At 39.9% G+C, this 22138-nt stretch overlaps 1 protein-coding gene and 1 long non-coding RNA gene across 5 annotated transcripts in view; one reads left to right on the plus strand and one right to left on the minus strand.

Moving 5' to 3' along the window:
- Positions 1–17092, plus strand: part of ATF2 (activating transcription factor 2) — a 39225-nt gene extending 22133 nt beyond the window's left edge. For all 4 annotated transcript variants that reach the window (XM_083710715.1, XM_083710717.1, XM_083710716.1 and 1 more), the window contains 4 exons: positions 6726–6875; positions 7739–7945; positions 10174–10279; positions 14196–17092. In XM_083710715.1, coding sequence (XP_083566841.1) covers positions 6726–6875; positions 7739–7945; positions 10174–10279; positions 14196–14422 — 690 coding nt within the window. In that variant the 3' untranslated portion in view covers positions 14423–17092. The remainder of the gene's footprint in view (positions 1–6725; positions 6876–7738; positions 7946–10173; positions 10280–14195) is intronic.
- LOC310833255 overlaps positions 16555–22138 on the minus strand; it is a 199036-nt gene continuing 193452 nt past the window's right edge. Inside the window, exons 2-3 of the long non-coding RNA XR_014558609.1 lie at positions 16789–17957; positions 16555–16668 (exon numbers count right to left, since the gene is read on the minus strand). This is a non-coding gene — a long non-coding RNA (uncharacterized lncRNA). The remainder of the gene's footprint in view (positions 16669–16788; positions 17958–22138) is intronic.

A 22138-nucleotide genomic window follows, 5' to 3' on the forward strand; every position in this document is an offset into this window, starting at 1 on the left:
TACACTGTTGTTTGGCATTGTGAATAAGTGGCTCAAGCTCACAGACACCCTCTCATCTTTGCCCTCAAGAGCAGCAGGTTGAAAGTGTTCATTTTCACTTTAGGGAAACCGTCAATTCCTGTTACGTTCAATCTTGGGAGGCCCTGCCTTATTTTAACTGTGACTAATTAAAACAAACCAGGATAGCAAACGTCCTTTGATCCTGATTTGTTAACAAGTCATAGTTAGAATAAGCTAGTTTCTTGAGTTCAGACAAAAACAGGAAATTAATTTACTAAAAATATAAGTTTTCCAACTCTGCAAAGTATAACCTTTCAACTTCCCCATGTGAAAAGGGAGAAGTGGAAGAAATCCTCTATATCAGCAGTTCTCAACCTGTGGGTCCCCAGATGTTGTTGGACTACAACTCCCATCATCCCTGAGCTCTGGCCTTGCTAGCTAGGGGTGATGGGAGTTGTAGTTCAACAACATCTGGGGACCCACAAGTTGAGAACCGCTGCTCTATATTGTAGCAAACTTTGCTGGGCTCAGTTTTGCTAACCGGGCTGCTAGCAGAAGCCTGTACAATGACTTCCACTATCACCGCGGGGCTTCCCCCCACAATTGGCTGAAGGGGGGTTGAGAGGACCCCTCAAACAGCACAGATTGTTCAATCAGGCAAGCAGAAATGTTTGCGCCATCAGAGTTGTCTCCTTAAGGCTACGTTCCTCCCATTTTGTCTGAACCAGGATTTTAACTCTTAAAAGATGTGTGAGAGGAATAGCAGTCATATTGGAACTTTGTTAACTCAGGACTGGTGCTTGTAGTTCAGCATTATCTGACATGGAATTACTCGGAATACCTTTGTAGAATTTATGTGTCAGAAAAGAAAAACAATGTAGCAGCGTGCTGTGAACCTTTATATGTGCAATATGGCAAACGTTTTTTGTTATACAAATATAAAAGAAGGACATCTTGAGAAAGCACAGGAGAAATAGCTGTGTTTTAAGTTTTAGCAGTCTCCTTAGTTGATAAAATTTGGTGAATATTTGCATTTCAACTGTTTCTTTCAGTGAGGTGATGGATATTTTTTAAAAAGTAGCCATCAAAACCTTGTTTCTTGGATGCAGAGAGAGCTGCAGGGCCTGGAGACAATCTGAGGAACTGTATCTGACTGGATTTATCCTGGAGAAGAAGACAAAGGAGCATGAGTACTGTTCTGATTTTTGTATAGGTTCAGTAAAAATGTAGGACTATCACCCTTTGAGTTTCAAATGCAAGTATATTAATCGTTCCATATATATATTAGAGCTATGAACCTAGGATTGCCATACGTCTGTGTTTTCCTAGACCCGTCCAGGAATCAGGCTCAGAAAATGGCGTTTGGGCGGATTTTTGCCGAATTGACAAAATGGCAAGCAGAGCAATTTTTTAAAAACCAAGCTTTAAAAAGCCTTTAAAGAACCTAAAAAATTAATGGGGAGTGGGGGGAGATGTTCCCAAAAATGTCCGGATTTTCACTTTAGGGAATATGGCAACCCTTAATGAACCAGTTAGAATTTATTACCTCTTCAGCAATGTTAATAATTGCTTCAGTTCAGATGACACAATTAGAAAATGCTTCTGTTGATTAATGTGTGGTTTGGGAATGTCTCAAAGGTTTAGAGGATCACCTGGGGGGTATCTCAAGTTTTAAAACCCACTCACATTTTAAAATCTCCATTTTTATTCCACCAGTACTAATTTACTGATTATGGGATGCTTTCACTTCTAACATTACATATGTTACAAATCAGTACACATATTCTTTTGCTTATCTCAGCATATTTTATACGATAAATCCTAGTCAATATCTGCATACATCATGACTGAAAATTCCTTTTTCTTTTCTCTCATCCTGAGAAATGAAAATTTAGAAATGAGAGCAGTAATTAAATCGTCTGATATTCCAATCCTGTATTCATCTAAAGAATACCCTTCTGCCCATTATATACCTTATAATTACATGCCCTGCCTGGAGTGTTTGTCTTGCATTTAAATCTGCTTTGTGCTCTCTAGTGGCATTTCATAGTGTTGCCAGCTTGGAATTACACGACTTAACATGGCAGATCATGCTGAAAAGTAGGTTCCTCTATATTTCTAAGTTGTGAATGCATACATACACACACACACACACACACACACACACACACACAGAGAGAGAGAGAGAGAGAGAGAGAGAGAGTGTCAGACAGACAGACAGACAGACAGACAGACAAACAGAGTGATACTGCTGTGTCTTACTTTCCATACTTGTTAATGTTTACATAATTACTACTATCTTAGATTTAATCCAAATGACTTTACATATCTATACATATACATATACATAAATATAAATAAATATAAATAGAATGGGTGCTGCCAGCTGTAAATAGGAAAGGCCCTGGATGCTGAAACTGGTGAATGGGGGGGGGGGATCTGATTCCATTAATGTTAGGCTTTGGTTGACCAACTTTCAACAAAGGTTGAAATTGCAAATTATGTTTCTGTAACATAGATTTTACCCCATTTTTCAATTTAAAAAATGTTCAGGGTGTCATACAGTATAGCACAGTGTTTCTCAAACTTGGGCCTCCTGCTGTTTTTTTTGGACTACAACTCCCATCATCCCTGACCACTAGTCCTGCTGGCTAGGGATGATGGGAGTTGTAGTCCATCAGCAGCTGGAGATCCAGGTTTGAAAAACACTGGTAGAAAATAACAAGAAAATACAGAAAAATAATTTGTAAAACAGTTCCTACTGAAACATGTCAGGGATATTAACAAACGACTGCAAACATGCATGCACCGGCAAACAAGTTCAGTTGAAGCTGTAGGGGATTGAATCGCAATTTTAGTCAGTACGTACTAAGCACTTATGGAAAAATAACAATAATAAAATTTCAATACCTACATACAACATATCAAAGTTTAGAGCTCTGGTGATGCTTGACGTATATTTGAGGATAGGGTGCCCTTAGCCAGCATATATACTGTTTGAACATAATATTATAAAACTTAAAGCAGAAATTCATTAGATGATGATACAGAGCTTCATTATTACCTCTAAAATGTCTGTGTTACGCTCCTTCCTATGCATATCTTGAGAGACCGAGGGGGAAGGGGAAGATTGTCAGAAATCATCCATGAGCCGAGCTGCTGCTCACAGAAGGTGCCTTGCCTCATTTTGAGTGAGCAGTCCCTGTTATCCCCCGCACTCGAGCCCACCCCATTTAGCAGGTTCCCCTAACCCCAAGGAGAGACTTTTCAGACAGCTTGTGGAGCTGTAGGTTGGAGAAGGGGGCAAGAAAGTCATCTTCCACCAACTCCCTTCCGTCACAGTTACTCTGGATCCAGCTTCTTCTTTGTTGAATTTTCTATTGCAGCCTCCCTGGGACAAGTACCTGTTCTTTTCTACTCTGCAGATTGGAATGCATGCTAATGGCAGTACATAAATAATAGATACAAGTGCCTTCAAATGAGAGATTGAGGGTGAATTCATTTAATGGTCATCTTCGATTTTGTTTCAGAAAGCATCTGAGATGTTATATTTGTAGCAAGTGCAGAGTTAACAAATCATTTCTATATAAAAACAAATAAGACCCTCTGAATTAGGATTGCCTTGCCTCTTTAAAAAAAATATTGTAAGTGCTGCTCTCTGGAGTTTTCCGCATACATTTTTTTTTAACACAAACTGAGAAATACCTGAAGCATAGTGGGTAGCCAGTAGGTTTTCTGCAGGGGTTACTACTGAGAGTTGACAGAGGGCAGCCTGGCAAATGTTCAGAAACTCGCATTAACTTTGTTGAGCTCGGCATGGGACCTTGTGTTCGGCAGAATTCTCCTGACCTGACTCTCTGCATGCCGAGCTAATCAGCAAACACCTAATGAGCCTGCTCTAAAGAAACAGACCCTCTCCCATCCTACTTCATTTTCATAGATTCTCTGGGGGGAGGGGAGAGACAAGACTTCATAAGGACTGATGATGCTGCAAAGACCACAATAATGATAATTAACTTGCTGAATTTAGAAGATTATGCTGTTAATTAGTTGCAAAATAAAGATAAGTAATAGAGTAGCAGATGGTAAGATAACACCCAGGAGAAGGAGGGTTATTACTCTGATGAGGTTTTGTGGCAGATATGAAATATGGATCTGACTTTTTCATAAATTGTTTCTACAATATATCCTCTTGTTTCTGTGAACTCGTGATGGAGTGATCTATTCCTGCCAATTCTGACAGATGTGATAGGGATTTATTTTGAAGGGTTTACATATTTTTTATACTAAAAAAATATGCCTTTGCTGTTCAGGATTAGAATGTCGTCAGTGTTTCAGCAATATTGCAAATACAAATTGAATGACTATCAATGTACTTCATCATTTCTAATTATACTTTAAATATGTATTTTATTATATCACTAGAGAGAACATTAACAATCACTATCAACAGTATGGTGCAGTGAATAAAGAGCTCAATTCTACAGCTTAGTGGGTAGCCTTGAGCAAATTCTCTCTCAACCTTACCTACTTTGTTGGGTGGTTGGGGGTACATGTAAATTGCCCCAAGCTCCTTGGAGGAAGAACAGACTTCCAAATGGTGGTAATGAATCTACTTAACATGTTGGAATTATTGGGTCGATTATTGGAACATTTTGGTAAACTATGAAGGCTTTAAAATATTTGAGACTATTTAGGAACAACTATTCAAACTTGTTACACAGGGCTGTCCCAGAAAGCATGGCATCGTTTTGCACTCTTCCTATAGGTGTTGTGATTTCCCTTGTCCTGTGACTCACCTCTCCAACTTCATCACTCCTTTCTTCAGTGACTTGGTCCATTTTTTTGTCCATTAATGCTATGGTGGGGGCAGGGAGTGGGTGGCCTAAATTGTTCAATTCCTTGGGGACTTGAGGCATCCCTTCTCAGAAGCGGTTGTTGCCCTGCCTCAGCAATTTGACTGGAGAGAATATCACCCTGAAGGCTGAGGACCTGGTGCTGGCTGAGCCAAAATACTTCTGTGGCTTGTGAATGCTTCTGTGAATATATAGTGATATATTTTCCAGTCGAGGGGGGCGGGGAGGTTGCTGGCTGAGTGAAGCAGCAGGTTCTGAGCCAGTTTTGCTTTGCTCCTTAAGCAAAATAGCTTGGGGAGAGGGACAGCTGTGGTCAATCCATAAGCAAGTGTGAGAATGAACATGAAATGGACCTAAAGGCCATCAGCTGGATATTCCTTCCATAACCATATATACTATGTAGTTAGAAACACAACGTAATGTTTTTAGGGGGTTTTAAATAGTTTTTTTGCATTTATTAATTTATATTTTATTGTAAAAAAAAAAAATCAAATATAGAGCAGTAAAATGATACACAAGAAAAAGAACAAAACACAGAACTGTGTAAAGGTGAAAAACATTATATGAATATGAAAAATACCCTAACCCATACATTATTTTATAAATTTGATATTATCCTAATATGAATAGAAATATTAACAGTCCACCACATTTTGTATAAATTTGTTCCAAATATTGTCATGTTTATCCAAGCAGAGTCTACGTCTGTGAGCAGTCCGTTTGTAGGTTGCAAGTGTTACCATATTATCAACCCACTGATTAAAGAACGTAATATTTTTAGTGATCATTTTTAGTTATTGAACTATGGAACAGATACCTATTGTTATCCTCTGGTCCCTTTGATGTTTTTGGTACTTGTATTTGGCCAAAAGCACTGGATCACTTTGGGGGGGGGTGTACAACTCACATCACAATCTGAAGGTACCCCTTCTTACTAGCTCAGAAATACACTGATACCTTGAGCATATAATAGAATTTTTGCTAACCATTTTAACTCTGTGTTTCATACCCATCATCTTGTTCACATTGTGGATCTATAACTTTCTGGAACTGGAAGAAGTGGTATTAGTCAGTTCTTTGTAAAAGGAAAAAGACATGGGAGGCAAAATGAAGTACAGGGAACTGTTGTTTTAGGCGCAACTGATGTGTGTGCAGTTGCGCACATGTGCACAGCATTGAACCTGGAAGTGACCCAGAAACAACATAAAAGACATCACCGAAAGGGTGGAGTGGAGGCAGAACAGGTGCAGAATGGGGTGTTTCAGTTGAACACAATTTCAAACAGGCGTGCAGTGACATTGAATCCTGCGCAAATCGGGGGTTGCCTGTACAGTGGTACCTCGGTTTAATAACAGCCCTGTTTACGAACTATTCAGTATAAGAACTCAGCGAAACTGGAAGTAGTGTTCTGGTTAGTGAACTTTACCTCGGTCTATGAACGGAAGCCGAATAGTGGAAGGACACCGGCGGCGGGAGGCCTCATTAGGGAAAGCACGCCTCGCTTTAAGAACGGTTTAAGAACGGACTTCCGGAACAGATTAAGTTCGTAAACTGAGGTACCACTCTATATGCTTAGAATGAAAGCAGTTGGTTGTTTCCAGTGCTGTGCGAGTGGATGTGCACTTGCATAAGGGAAGTTTCCTCCCTTCTCATGGCAGCACCCTGCACCCTCCCAAAAGCCTCTCCTGGAATTTTGGGGGTCTTCATGAGAGGTATGGAATGGAGCTGCTGCAGCAGCAGGAGGAGAGTCTCCGAAAATTGGGCATGAGCAGCTTTCACAGGCATCTCTTAAGCTAGTGAACAGCTGAGTAAGTTGACTATTGCGGCCTGCAATCGTTCATCGTGGAAAAATTCATTTTTGTCTTTCAGCGATTGAAAGCTGCCTTAACCCAGCAGCACTCTCAGGTCACAAATGGAGATACTGCAAAGGGACAAACAAGTGGATTGGTTAGAACTCAGTCAGAGGAAGCTCGGCCACAGTCGCTGCAGCAGCCTGCTACATCTACTACTGAAACACCAGTAAGAAACCTTGCTTCTGATTCTGTTTGCTACCATATAAACATCCCATGTTACTTCCTGACAGACTCTTAGCTTAGTGTTATGTGCAAACCAGCAATCTTGGCTTACAACAAACAAGGTTGCTAAACAAGGTAGCTTCATAACCCATGGTTTGTAGCTGACTTGTTTCACGACTATTCTTTGTTCAGGCTCATGGAGGCTCATTCACTAAACCATGGCTTAGCATTGCATATGAACTAACCCTGTGTTGCAAGTGCTTGAACTCTTACACAAAATATTTCTTAATCCTAGAATTTCCTCTTTTTAAATACAAAAAAGAGAGAAACTCACTGAATTATATGGCTTACCTTAAATACCTTAAATGGATACGTCATTTTATTCAGCTCTACTCTGCCTCTATAATAGTATATTCTGTGTTGTATCCAGCGGTTGTGTAAGTATAAGATAGTTCACACAACCAATCTATCATTTCTCTTTCCCTCTGCATCCCTGAGAAGCTTCTCCAGAGTGGGAGCCTAGTGAATATTGTGATTTTTTAATATATATATTTTTACAGGGTAGCAGTGGGGTGGGAGAATGGCTCAAATTTGGGTAGGGTAATCTTTCATGAGTTGGAACTTTAGTTCTGTATTGCCAACCTGTGTTTGATATGTCTGCTAAAGTCAACATGTCAACAGTGCATTTTGTTTTTAACTTTGAAACTCTTTAAAGATTGCATGTGTTCAATTTATATTCTGCACTAAATGAGACCATTACAGTCAATGCTGTGTGATATATTAGAGAAATGTGAATTTCTGTCCAAAGTCTAAGCTTGAACTAAAAGTTTTGTGGCAATGAACTCTGGCATTCCTTGCTTCCTGCAGGCTTCTCCAGCACAGCTTGCACCGCAAACGCCAAATACAGGGGGTCGACGGCGAAGGGCAGCAAATGAAGATCCTGATGAGAAAAGGCGGAAATTCCTAGAGCGAAATAGGGCAGCAGCATCAAGGTGTAGACAAAAAAGAAAAGTTTGGGTGCAGTCTTTGGAGAAGAAAGCTGAAGACTTGAGCTCGTTAAATGGTCAATTACAGGTACTTCCTTCTGCTTGTTTGCAATTTTAAAACAATAATGTGATAATAATGTAATACAATAATTAAGGGCAATAGGTGGAATTCAACACTATGCCAGTACAGTGGTACCTTGGGTTACATACGCTTCAGGTTACATACACTTCAGGTTACAGACTCCGCTAACCCAGAAATATTACCTTGGGTTAAGAACTTTGCTTCAGGATGAGAACAGAAATCGTGCAGCAGCAGCACAACAGCAGCAGGAGGCCCCATTAGCTAAAGGGGTGCTTCAGGTTAAGAACAGTTTCAGGTTAAGAACAGACCTCCACAACGAATTAAGTTCTTAACCCGAGGTACCACTGTATGATTGTTCTACTTGCCAGAAAGGGTGATCTCTTTTTGATTTTTGGGTAGGGGAGGAAAGGAATCTTTTGTTGGCTTCCACTATCAAAGTTGGTTAGTTGAATCCATTTAACAGGTCCAGAGCAAACAGTGTAATTTTAGGTTTGCCCAAATGATGTGTGATTGCCGGCACATGGCAGGGTAGGGGGGGACATCATAGGGTGGAGTGCTGGGAACTGAACCCCATCGCCCCATAATATTTCATCTTTCCCTCCCCATAAGTGTCTCTGGAGCTCCATTTCTTTTACCTTCTCCCCAAAAAGAGATGGGGAAAGGGTGCTAGCTCTGAATATCTGGAACTTTTCCCAATGAGGTGCACATAGGGTGAGATGAGGTTACAAGTGGCCATCGGGCATTGCATATAATGCAAGCCTGCTCTGAGAGGCGTGGTGGGCGTGAGCTGCTTGTACCCATTTCACAGTATAGATATGCTCCAGCAAACTTTCCAGAGCCAGTCAGGTGTATCTACCCATGCATTATTTAAAAAACCCCAAAGACAACCGTAAGATTGAAGGTCAAAGATTTTTGCCTTCTTGGCTAATCCTTCACTTTACGTAATTTAAAATGTTTCTGTTTGTGACAGGAGAGGTATAATGGAATGTGAAGTAGAAACAAATGAGAGAACAGTGTAACGTAAGTGCAGGAGGCCTGTGTGTATGATTGGCAAGACTGGCGGTAGCTAATAAGAATATACACAAAAACATCTGGAGGGCACCAGATTGGGGGAGGCTGGCCTAGAATAAATGTTACCTCATCTATGTTTTCATTTGCATTAAAAGACAATGGACATTTCTGTATGGATTTTTCCTACTTAAACATATTTTTATAAGCATAGACTGGAACACACACACACGGCAGAGTCTCAAGGGTTAATCTCTTTCATGTAAAGCAGAGGTGTTTTTTATAGTCTGCCAGCAACAAAGCTGGCAAAGGTGAAGAACAGAATGATTTGTAAAGAAAATTGAATGGCAAATAAATTATTTAAACTCTTCATTATCTGAAAATATTAATCCTGTATTCCAAAATGATTCATCATTTGATAAAGCAGGCACAGCTGGGTAGTAATAACCCATGATGGCTTAAGTTGAATATGTGTTTTGATACGTTGGGCCTTCCACAGCATGTTAGCTGTGAAAAAGTGCTGGTTCTCATTCTAGTTTTGTCAATTTTACAAAATAAACGAGCTGGGGAATACTGTTTGAATCATATGAATATGAAATATAAAAATATTACTGTATGGTGAGGCTCACTTTCAGAGTTTAGATAAAGTGGGCCCCACCTTTGGCTCTTCTTGCTGGACTTGTTGTTTTAGTTACAGCAGAAGAACCCCCAGCTTCTGCCTCAGCAGAATGAGGTCAGACAAATATTGATACTTGCATTGTTTGCATAGCGACATTTAAAAATATTGGGAGATCAATGGAACTATGTCCAGTATATGTTAAATTCCCCACTTCCTTAATGTATTCATCTTAAATATGTCACATTAGAATTCTCCATTCAATTATCTGTAATGGCAAAAAAAATTAGTCAATGCCACTAACTTCCCTTAAAATGTGATGCACAACGTTTTGATATCTATATCGGACTGCGTATAGAAGCAAGAGATCAAAAGGAGTTGAATCTAATAGACCAAATGTAAAACAACTCCCAATATCTTCTTTGAATGTACAAAACAAACAAGCTGCTTAGCCAAAACTGCTGCAGTTCACAGATAAACCGTTGTGTTAATGTGCCTAGAAAGTGTGTGCTGTGTCTTGTATTTGTCTTTATGAAAACTTGTAAATCTCAGTTTGAAATGTATGTAACTTGATCCTGGTAAAGTATATAACTTTTTTCTTCTTCTTTAGAGTGAAGTCACCCTGCTGAGAAATGAAGTGGCGCAGCTGAAACAGCTTCTTCTAGCTCATAAAGATTGCCCTGTAACAGCCATGCAGAAGAAGTCTGGCTATCATAGTGAGTAATGTTCCATTACCTATATAGCCTTAGGCTGTACCAGTGAAATACTGCCAAAGCAAACAGAGATAACATTACAACTGAGAAGTGATGTTCAAATACTTCACTTTAAATATAACAATTCCTACAAGGCTGTTGCAGGATAAATGCAATGATATATTGAATCTTCTTCTGGATTCTTACAATTTTTTAAAAAGTATTCAGTTACAGCATGGTATGTATTAATATTTAGAGATTGTATGCAGTTTAATAGTATCCAATTACTTTTTTTTAATAAAAAAATAAAATTAGTTATTTCACAGGTCATAGCTGTGAGATAGAATCTCTTTATGTTGTTTACTGGTCTTTCCACCAGAAATAAAATGAAATAAATGTTTACCATAATTTTATTCGGGGAAGGAAGAATGAGCTTTAATGCTTATGGTAAAAGTAAAATTGATAAAACATTGGGGAAATGTTCTTAATGCTTTTACTTTTTCAGCATTTCAAAGGTTAATTGTGTGTTTCTTTCTTTTCTTTTTGGATATAATACCCAGCGCTAGAACCAGCTGCTGCTGTAGAATAAATGGCCAATTTTGTCCATTGTACACAAATTTGTAACAAATAACTGAGCTGGGAATGCATTAGGCAACATTCATAATATATAACCCACAGCTTTCATTTTTATGATTTAGTGATATTTCAGTATATTTGTAAATGTGAAGATTGTTTCTGCCATATGTAGCCACTTCATTTTAATTTGCCAGTGTCAGTAATTTAGGAGAATAAAAGAACGTTTTGTATTGCATGCGAACAGTTCCTCAGGTGCTTGCGATAAAACTTAATGGCCACCATCTTTACTTGTAGTCATTGTAAGCAGTTTCATCAGAATGGGCAATATTTTTTAATTTAAGAGATTCCGGAGATTTAGCAACACTCTGTGGCTGTATATATTTAGAACTCTGATTTTGTCAGTTTTGAGCTTATAAATCTCGGTCCTTTTGATCTCCAGTCATTTGACAGGATGGAAAGTGGCATCTTGGAGCAAATTGAAACCGTGCAGAAATATGTTTTGAATTTATATTAACAATGATTGTTGCAGGGATGAGGCCATTATGGTTCCCATCTGACAAAACAACATTATTCCATATAGAAGCAGCTATAGGATTACATTATGCATGCATAGTTTGCTGAATGTGCTTAGGTGTCTTGAATGCTGATATTATGAAAGAGAACTATCTGGTTGTACATTTAGCTTGGAAGTTTAAAGTACTAACACAGAGAGAAAGTGCATACTCCAAAATTTGTGCCATTGTTGCAAACTTATTTGCGGTGTGTGTTGTCGCTGTTGGCGGATATTGGATTATGGTCTGCAGGAATAACTATACATAATTGCTCATTGTAAATATGCAATAAGATGGATTGGACAGAATCAGATTTATAGGGCAGGGTTCACCTATAGAGCCCCATCGCTGGAAGAAGCCCAGTGGAAGGACTTCCACTAGCTCAGTGGGGCTTTCCCTCAAAATTGGCGGGGGGGGGGGTGTCAGAAGAAAACCCATGTTGAGGTGGAGACAGGATTGTTCCATCTGGCATGCTGATATGGTTGCACAGATGGAACATTTGCTTGACCTTGAATTCCATTCTGTAGTCTGTATAGCCTAGCATATTCTTAATAAGGTGCCTCAGCTACATTATGAAAATACTGAAAACAAGTGATACAACTCACTGAAGCCTTGAATAAAGCAAGAGGGATAGTAGAAGCAACTTCCTAGGGGGCTACCACCAGTCCTTCTTTATTTTATTAAAGAAGCAGCAGAAGAAGAAGAGTTTGGATTTGATATCCTGCCTTTCACTCCCTTTAAGGAGTCTCAAAGCGGCTAACATTCTCCTTTCCCTTCCTCCCCCACAACAAACACTCTGTGAGGTGAGTGGGGCTGAGAGACTTCAAAGAAGTGTGACTGGCCCAAGGTCACCCAGCAGCTGCATATGGAGGAGCGGGGAAGCGAACCCGGTTCCCCAGATTACAAGACTACCGCTCTTAACCACTACACCACCCTTCACTGAAGATCACAGGGCAGTTCACAACATAAAAACACAAAATAAGAACACAAAATGCACCATGAAACAAAAGCTTCTTCTTTCTGTTGTGCTAGGCCAGTGTGAGAGCCAGTGTGGTGCAGTGGTTAAGAGTGGTAGACTCGTAATCTGGTGAACCGGATTCGCGTCTCCGCTCCTCCACATGCAGCTGCTGGGTGACCTTGGGCTAGTCACACTTCTTTGAAGTCTCTCAGCCCCACTCACCTCACAGAGTGTTTGTTGTGGGGGAGGAAGGGAAAGGAGATTGTTAGCCGCTTTGAGACTCCTTAGGGTAGTGATAAAGTGGGATATCAAATCCAAACTCTTCTTCTCTTCTAGGCAATGTTCTTCCTCAGGCACCATCTTAGATGTTTAGAATAAACTAAGCATAAACTCTGTAATAATTGCTACAGCATCTCTGACCTTGTGCAGGTCCTTAACTGGCAAGTTCATGCACATTAAAGGTGAAAGCGCAGTACCAAATGGCTTCACTTGAAAAAGGCTAATCCTTAACTGTGATGACGTTTCAGGAGATTCCCTCAGAGAAGATCCTGGTGTACTGGAAGCATTTTTTAGACAAGTCTGAATTAGCGATTCTTCAGTGCAAAAGCCAGCTATTTGGGAAAGGACTTACAGTAATTAATTGCTGTGGGTCTCAAGTCCCTTTGAGCAGAACTCTTCTTGCGAGATGCTCCCATTAGGGGAAGTGGGATGCAGAATTGATAATTCCCCCTGCAATTCTTGGTGTCCCCCCTCCCACAAAAAAGGAGTAGGTTTAGAGAGCTGGGAGAGGTAGTGCTTGGGGCTGCAAATTGTGTCTTCACCCACCCACTGTCTTGTCAATGTCATCCTTCAGTGGAAGCAAATCAGGATCCAATGCTATGTTTGAGGTAATGTCCTCAGAAATGCTTTATCTGTCGAGTCTTCATTTGCTTTTGTTCAATGGTCTTGATAACATAGATGCCTGCAGATACAAAAAAACAGCTGTGTCAGAATGTAGAATTTACCTATACTATAAAATTATGTTATTAAATGTACAGCTTTTTCTCCATCATGGCCACTTTATAGGGTTGATGAAAATTAAAATCCTCTTAAGTTGATTGATGTGTCCATCTGTGATGTGGAAAAGTTTCCACTTTTGCTTTATTTTTTACAAAAATGTTCCACTTTTGTTTCATAAAATTAATAATGTAATGAATGATTACAATACATGTTACATTGGACAACTAGAATGGTTGCAGTGCTGGTTCAATCAAAAGTCAGAGCTATATTTAACTTTTTTCAGTTGTTTTCCAGGAAACATACATTTATGCACACAGCTCTTCAAGTATGCTAAAATTCTTATGTTAAGTTGTCAGTGCCTTCCTTTTCCTCCCTTAAAATCTAAATAACAGAACAGAACTGCATGCTCTTGAGCTGTCACATCTTAAAATATTTAGGTATTCCAGTAAAAATTCCCAAAGTTTTTGAATTTGTTAGAACATAACTTTAAAATAAGTGCAGGTAGGTAGCCGTGTTGGTCTGATGCAGTTGAAATAAATAAAAAAATTATCTAGTAGAACCTTAGAGATGAACTAAGTTTGTTCTGGGTATAAGCTTTTGTGTATCTGAAGAAGTGTGCATGGACCCGAAATCTTATACCCAGAACAAACTTGGTTGGTCTCTAAGGTGCTACTGGACAATTTTTTATTTATTTAAAATAAGTGTACTTTTTCCTAATCCAATATTTCAGTCCCACTGCTTTGGCTCTCATCAAAATCCTTCAGGTAATTTATACAGCATATGTAAGTAGCATCTCATATTCTAATTGCACATTTCATTGACGAGGACTTGGAAATGTTTTTGTTTTCTTTTTCAGCTACAGATAAAGATGATAGTTCCGAAGACATTTCCGTGCCAAGTAGTCCTCACACAGAAGCTATTCAGCATAGTTCGGTCAGCACTTCCAATGGTGTAAGCTCAACCTCCAAGGCAGAAGCAGTGGCTACATCGGTTCTCACCCAGATGGCAGACCAGAGTACAGAGCCAGTGCTTTCGCAGATTGTAATGGCTCCTCCATCTCAGTCGCAGCCTTCAGGAAGTTGATTAAAAACTTGCGTTGTTTTTAGATACTCCTTAGCAACTTCAAAGGGAAACCAAGGAAAGCAGCCTTCATTTAGGAGAAATCTGTAGCTTAAAAATGATTCATCTGTAAAATTCAAACTTGAATTTGGCTTTGAAAGTTGGCGAACAGGAATGGCACAGCGGGTTGTAGTCTCTTAACAGACACCAAGTTCATTTTCCTTTCCTAATTAGGATTGCTAGTTATTTTCAGTGCTCGTCATGTAAAGTGTCGGTACAGTTTAAATGTACTTACTACTTTAATTTGGTGGTATTCCAAGCAGTCACGTAAAATGCTCACCCCAAAAAACTGTGATAGTAATCTTGTAATATTTTATACCAAAGTTCTGCATAGAATCCTATTGACTTCGTAAACTCTACAAGATCATTAAAGCACTAGGCAAGAGAAAAAGACAGGAACAGGAAATTTGCTTTTAGTCTTTTTTGCCTTTATATTGTTTTGCACATTATGAGAGGGGGAAAAACTTTGGGAGAATATGTTTGATTATATTGTGTAGCATTTTCTTTGGCTTTTTAACTGTTTGGGTATTTTTAAAGAATTTTGTTTAACAGGGCCAGTACAGTATATGGAATACAGTACTTTTTATGCACATATGTAATCTTGATCAGGGTCATTACTAGCTAGATTTTCTTTTTTAAAATAGATGTCAGCTTAGCTAGCACTTCCATTTTATAAAATCAGGAGCTTTGCTTCTGCTGCAAAAACAAAAACCTGCAGCTATACCCTCTTACTAAACAGCCAAGAACAACGGAAAGATTCTGAACAGGGTTGTGAAAGATGGAATACTTTTTCAAAGCTCACTTGATATTTTGTGGTTTCTTGAGTCTTAAAGAGGAGCTTATTCATACTGCAAGATAGTATGGGTGCCAGGAAAGCTGGAAATTCCCTCATCAAACTACTCAAGACCTTTTTTTTTTTGTTTTTGTTATTGTATTGTATTTGCAAGGTAACTTGTACTTTATTCTTGTGTAAGCACTGTCATCTTTTAGTAGCAAAATTTTGATACTTTTCTTGTGGGGAGAAAAAAATCAATATTTACCGTACCGTGGAAACAATGTAATTATAGTGTGACGTGTGTATGTGTTTATGAATGAGAGAGCGAGAGAATGGTTCAGTAGTTACGCCGGCAATCTGTGCTTGAATGTTTAAAGATGCCTTCAGTGTGATGCTGGCTTGGTAGGTGATTGCAGTTTTTGAAATGTTATTTACCGTGTGAATTTGGATAACTAACATTCCATGATGTAGTTTGTTTCTGATAAGATGATTGTAGGTACACTTTTTCTCATTATCCAATCATCTGCAGGATATTGAGTTTTTTAATGTGCCATTATCTATTTTAATTCTGTACTCATGTTAAAAATATATAATATTTTACGATTAAGTTGTAAAAGTGCAAAAAGAAAAAAAAACAGGTATGTGCTGTCATACCAGAAAAAACTTTGCGTAACAGCAGAGAAAAACTACACAGTCGCAGCATCTGGCAGTAAAAAAAGAATTCCATTATGTATATAACAAACATTTAATGCATTTATTGTGGGTTTGTGTAACTCATATGTTCTATGCTCTGTTTTAACCTAGGGTGCCATCAAACTATGAAACATTCAGTTTTAAATCATTGGATTTTAATTGGTGGTAATGGCAGAGAGCAACTCTTAATTTGTATGATTTACAACCAAACTAGAATGGAAGCTGAACAAAGTCCTAAAATTATGTATATATCATTTCAGTGCTTTAAGTCTGAAAATAAGAATTTAAATATTTTGTGTATTAAAAATGTAAGGAAACAAGGGGGGTTTTTTGCGTAGTTTGCAAAAAGTGCTCTAGACACCTTCATTTTATCAGTTTTTAAAGGGTTAATTTCAGAAACAAGCTTTAATTTTATTTCTATTTTTAACCCACGAGTATAGTGACGAAGTCTCCAGCACAAACTGTGAATTCTGTTAAAAAAAAATCCTCTCTGGAGGATTCAACTCTAGTCACACTGGGATGGAGATGTGAATTCAGTTGAAAGCAATGCAGTGCAGGTATAGGACGTTTGTATGTGTGCCTGATGCATACTCACGGCTTGCAATTCCACAAGTTCATATACACGTAGAAGCCTGCTTCCACACATACTCCTCCTCCTATGGATCGGGGTGGAGAGTGTTTGGATTGGATGAACAAAGTAGTTATGTTTCCTCCACTAAATCTAGGCATAATCTGCCAGGCACTGCTCTGCTACCCATCTTCATTTCTGCTCCTAAGCAGCCCACTGAAATGAATGGTGTTCGTGCATTAGCAGTGCCTGACGCTGTATAATACAGTCCTATTTTTAAACCTTATTTAATACAAAGTTTTTTGTTGGTTGTTTTTTTTTTAGTAATAAAGCTGTTGCTGTTGTAAAGTAAATCTAAATATGTGCAAGGAGAGATGTAAATGATTTTAATGAAGGGATTAGTTAAAATCCTGTGTTCCGCAAACAAGAGAACAGTTGTATAACCATAGATTCCGTTTTAAAATGTATGTCACACTACTTCTGTACTTCGCATTCGAGATCCTTGCATTTGACATGTTTCACAAACTGTACTGTTTTTCTTCAATGTGCAGTTTGCATGAGTAAGTCATCAGAGAATAAAATCTATCTTTAAATTGTATCTACCGCTTTGCAGTTCTAACTTCTGAAAGACCAAGATGGCATCAGATTTCTTTTCTGCTGCAATGGTTCCTGCCATTTCTATAGAATTGAAACGCTTGCCCTGATGGCCTTAGCATAACATTGAAATCTTCCCACAATATTTTTTTAATGTTTAAGCTGCTTTGAGCAACTTCTTAGTGGGGAAAGTTGGGACTGAAGAGAGCCTGGACATCTTTCTATTTACAGTTTTACTTTCTCTGGCAATGGGGAAATAGGTTTGTCATTTGAGCTCCTTGTGAAATGCTTGTTCTTAAATGGGATGCAATACCAAAGAGCAACAACGTAGTGTGTGTCTATAGCCCCAGAGCCATTGCATGGCTTACATGTCTACTTGTGAGAAACTAGTCAATCTGTGAAACTAGTATTAGCAGCTGAGGTTGGGGTACAGTCTCGGAGGCCAGAGGTTATACAGTTGTCTTTTTGAGCCTTCTAGTCGCTGGAAACAACATTGGTCTCTCGTTCCTTGATCTTTAGATCCTTGTTCCTGATTCTAGATCCCTTGCCTTGCTGTGTTATATCTTTTCTGAACTCCCTGTGAGATTGACCTTCAACTGTTGCCGGTTCTTGTTGTCAGCATCACCCTTGAGCCAGTGCCACCAACTGGACTCATCCACTTCAGCCCGACCGGGGTAGGCGAGCTGGGTAGCACTTCCAGAGACCACCTTCTGCACAGGAACAGGTCAAAGTGCTGTGGACTCACAGCTTAGTGTTGTGCGCTCCGGATTCACTCCCACAAGAAGACAGTCGTCGCACAGCAGAGTATAGCAGAGTCTAGCAGAGCATAAATGACTCGGAGAGCAGCTCTGTAGAATATCTTCATTATTCTATCTACAACTATAATACACAACTATATACAGAGCTATATGAGGTCTAAGCAAAATGAATGCTGAACTGCACTGAGTGCCTGCAGCTGCTCTTAGCAGCAACCTTATCTATACACACGATCTCTTAACACTCAGTCTCTCTCTCTCCGACACACTGACTGACTGACTGATGTTAGGCTGGAGCGGAATAAGTAGAGAGCAGAACACCGCCCCTCCTCTCTGGAAAATCACCAGACTCATCAGCAGATTCTTGGATATGGGAGGGGTGAAATCTCCTCACTTGTTTCCGGATCATGTTTGGACCAAGACTGATTCTCCATGCTTGAACTTACCTTTCCATGCTTGAACTTGCCTTTCCTCAGCTGCACTGCACCTTCAACCCATGTTGGCAAGTCCTTGGATGAAAGGGGACTGAGACCCTAACCCTGAAGGCATGTGCACCCCATTCCCCCAAAGATCAGACTTTTTGCTATAAGGAAAAAGACAGGAAAACACGTTAGAAAGGGTGAGACAACACTTGTTTGACACAATGTTGTCTAGCTCCCCGCAAACAAATCAGAATGATTGCTCATAAGCAGGTCTTCTGAGAGCAATCCTAGTCTAGCTATTGGGGTTGCGTGTTCTAGAGGTAGAACATTTTTTGTAGGTGAATTTAGTTCTACAGTTGCATAAAGCTGTTCTTGCCACTAGCAGGTCATCGAGCAATGAAGTGATCCATGTGTGCATCCTCTGATTTATAACAAAGAGGAGGGTGTTTTGATTTCTTTGCCATAGCTTTTATTGTCCCATTCGATTAACAAACTGAGCAACCGTGCTGAAGGGCTAATTATTTTTGTGGAAAAAGTAGATAATGTGGCTAAATGAAGAACAGATGCTGTGTATTTGTCATTGAATGATAGAAACATTTGTTAGCTGCACTCATTGGCTCAGAATTTAAAAAATTGGCAAGCTATGTACTACTTACCCATGTGTTGAAAATCAAGCACGAAAATTTATCAGGCAGGCTCAGGAGGACATTCTGAATTATTGGGAATGTTGTCCCCTTGTCAGGGACAACAGACCATAGCAACTGTCCCATTAAACTTTAATTAGTTTAATGTAAATGCCCAGTGCGCTTCCATCGTCACAAGTCCCACTACAGCAGAGTATTTCGCACAGCAGTTGAAGAAGGGCAGGAGAGGCAGTATCTTTTCAAAGAGGAGTCTTGGAGCATGCGGTTTGTAACTCAAAGATAAGGTTTATTTACAAAAACAAAAACAACCCTGGCGAAGAACCACACATCTCAGCAAACACGCCCAAAAAGGGGGAGAAAGGGAAGAACAAACACACAGGAGACTATTTATACAAACTCATGTTCCTGGAAGCCTAATGACCTCCAGCTGCTCAGTGATTAGAGCGTTTCTGCTACCCTTTAACCCTTTGATAGCAACACCCCCTCTCGCTCGTAACACTGAGCTGTACCAACCTTAATTCAAATTTAAACCTGAACAGAAACATTTATGAGATTGCGGACCCAAAGCTTTCGTAAAACCGTCTGCGAGATTTTCTTGGCTTGGACAATACTTTAGTTCAATTAAACCTTGTTTTACACTTTGGCATACATTTTGATAACGGATATCCAAGTGTTTTGTGTGGGCCTTGAATTGACCTGATTTAGCTAGTTTAATACAAGGTTGATTGTCTTCCCACACTCTGATAGGTAGGGAACATTCTCCAAACAATTCTTGTACCAGTTGCTTATAAAATTCCAGTTCTCTACATACATCTGATAATGCATTGAACTCAGATTCAGTTGAACTTAAAGCTATAAGTGACTGCTTTCTTGATCTCCAACCAATTAGTGCATTTCCAAATTTTATCGCCATTCCTGACACAGATTTTCTATCTGGTCCAGCATCTGCCCAACTACTGTCGGCCCAACATTCAAGTTGTGTGCTGCCCTCTGCTGATAGTTTTAAGCGAAACCTTTTGGTAGTTTGGAGATACCTTAAAACTCTTTTTACTCCTTGCCAAGCATGCATTGATGGTTTTTCAGCTTGTCTACACAGCATGTTGACAGCATATGTTATATCGGGCCGAGTCCACTGTGCAATGTGGAGTAGACTGCCTATCGCTGACTGGTAAACCCCGGGATTACTGAACTCTGTCTGTTGCTCGGCTTGAGCATCCTTTATGTAACTTAACTCCATTGGGGTTTTAACACCAGCACAGTTGTCCATTTTAAACCTTTCCAGCAACTGCTGGATCTTAGCTTCTTGGCTGAGCCAATAGTTCCCATTTTCATCTTGCTGAATTTTAACTCCTAGATAAACAGATACATTGCCTAGTGATTTTATCTGAAACCTTTCTCCAAGCTTTGTGGCAAATTGTTGTGCAAGTTTATCATCCTTTCCACTGTATAATAAATCGTCAACGAATATCAAGACTGCTTCTTGTTCACATCCCGAGCCTTTTAGATAAAGACACGCATCTGCTGTGCTCTTTCTGAACCCCATGCTCTCTAGAGCATCGTTTAAGCAGGAATTCCAATTACGGGCGGACTGTTTCAACCCATAAATGGATTTGTGTAGGCGCCAGACCTGGTTTGGCTTGTCTCCTTCAAAACCCGGTGGTGGTGTCATATAGACTTCCTCCTGTAAGTCTGCGTTTAAATAAGCCACATTGACATCAAAATGAAACAGCTTATTTCCCTTCTTAGCTGAAGAGGCTAAAAGTATTCTTAATGACTCCGATCTTGAAGTAGGTGCATAGATTTGAGAATAGTGAACACCTTTGCGCTGCGAAAACCCTTTTGCAACTAGTCGGGCTTTATATTGCAATTCTTCAGTAGTTGTGGGCTTTAAACGATATACCCATCGACAACCTACAGCTTGTTGCCCTTTCGGAAGCTCTGTACTTGTAAACACACCGAGAGACTTCATTGAAGCCATCTCTTTTTCCATTGCTTCCTGCCACTTAACGGCTTCTGAGCTTGGAAGCTGTTGTACTTCCATATAGCTACCTGGCTCACACTGTGCCATATTTACGTATACACTTGTCACCTTAAACCGCTCTGGCGGCTTGCCCTTTGTGGCACGATTTGACCTGCGCAATTGTTCCTCTTGTGCCCCCTCTGACCGTTGGCTGTCAGAATCTGTCTCAGACTTTATACCTGGATGTGCCTCTAGGGATAAAGACCTCCGTTTAGATACCTCCCTTGGGCTTGGTGTTGCAGGTGACCTGCTTCGCTTTTGCTGTCTGCTAGGCCTACTGACTGGCGATGTTGGAACACTCCTAGATTCTGGCTTTTCTACCTTAGGAGAAGGGCCTTGTGCCTGGTCAGAATCTGCATCTGAACCATGTGCACCATCCTCTTCTGGCTCACTACTCTCTGGACTTTCATTCTCAGCATAAATACCTAAATCATCTCTCAAAATGTCAGGGTTAGCATGTAAGTGAGTCCATCCAGATTGCTCACAAAATTCAGCGCTCCTACTGAGGACCACTTTTGTAGTATCCCCATTTGGGTTCACGAACCTCCAAGATTTGGCGTGTGGTTCGTACCCACAAAAGATGAGTTTCCTAGCCCTTGGACCTCCCTTTTTCCTTAACGCTTTTGGGATAAGTACATAGGCTGGACATCCAAACACCCGAAAGTAATTAATTTTGGGCTTCTTCCCATATAAAGCAAAATATGGGGTAGTGGCAATTACCGAATTATATACTCGGTTCAGAATATGAGTAGCCGCCTGCCAGGCTTCCGCCCAGTAACTTTGAGGGAGTTTAGCATCAAACAACATAGAGTTTGCCAACTCTTGCAGAACCCTGTTTTTACGTTCGGCCACGCCTCCTTCTTGGGGGGAATAAGGTGTAGACAGACGATGCTTAATTCCCTTTTTCTTAAAGAAATTCTGCAACACAGACCCGGTAAATTCTGACCCTCTGTCTGTCTGAAAAGCAAGTACTCTAGTACCGAATTCAAGTTCCACTGCATGAACCCAATTTTTAACTGTTTCTGCAGTATCTGCTTTTGTTTTGAGAGGAAAAAACCATGTAACCTTTGTTTTGTCATCCGAGAGACACAGTGCATACCTCGAACCTCCCATGCTAGCAACAGGCATTGGGCCACATAGGTCCATATGCACAAGTTGGAATACTTTGTCAGATTTCCTATCTGAACTGGGATAGCTGCATCTATGAAC

The sequence above is a fragment of the Podarcis gaigeae genome (assembly GCF_964106915.1).
Source record: "Podarcis gaigeae genome assembly, chromosome: 1".
In the NCBI taxonomy this organism is placed as follows: Eukaryota; Metazoa; Chordata; class Lepidosauria; order Squamata; family Lacertidae; genus Podarcis; species Podarcis gaigeae.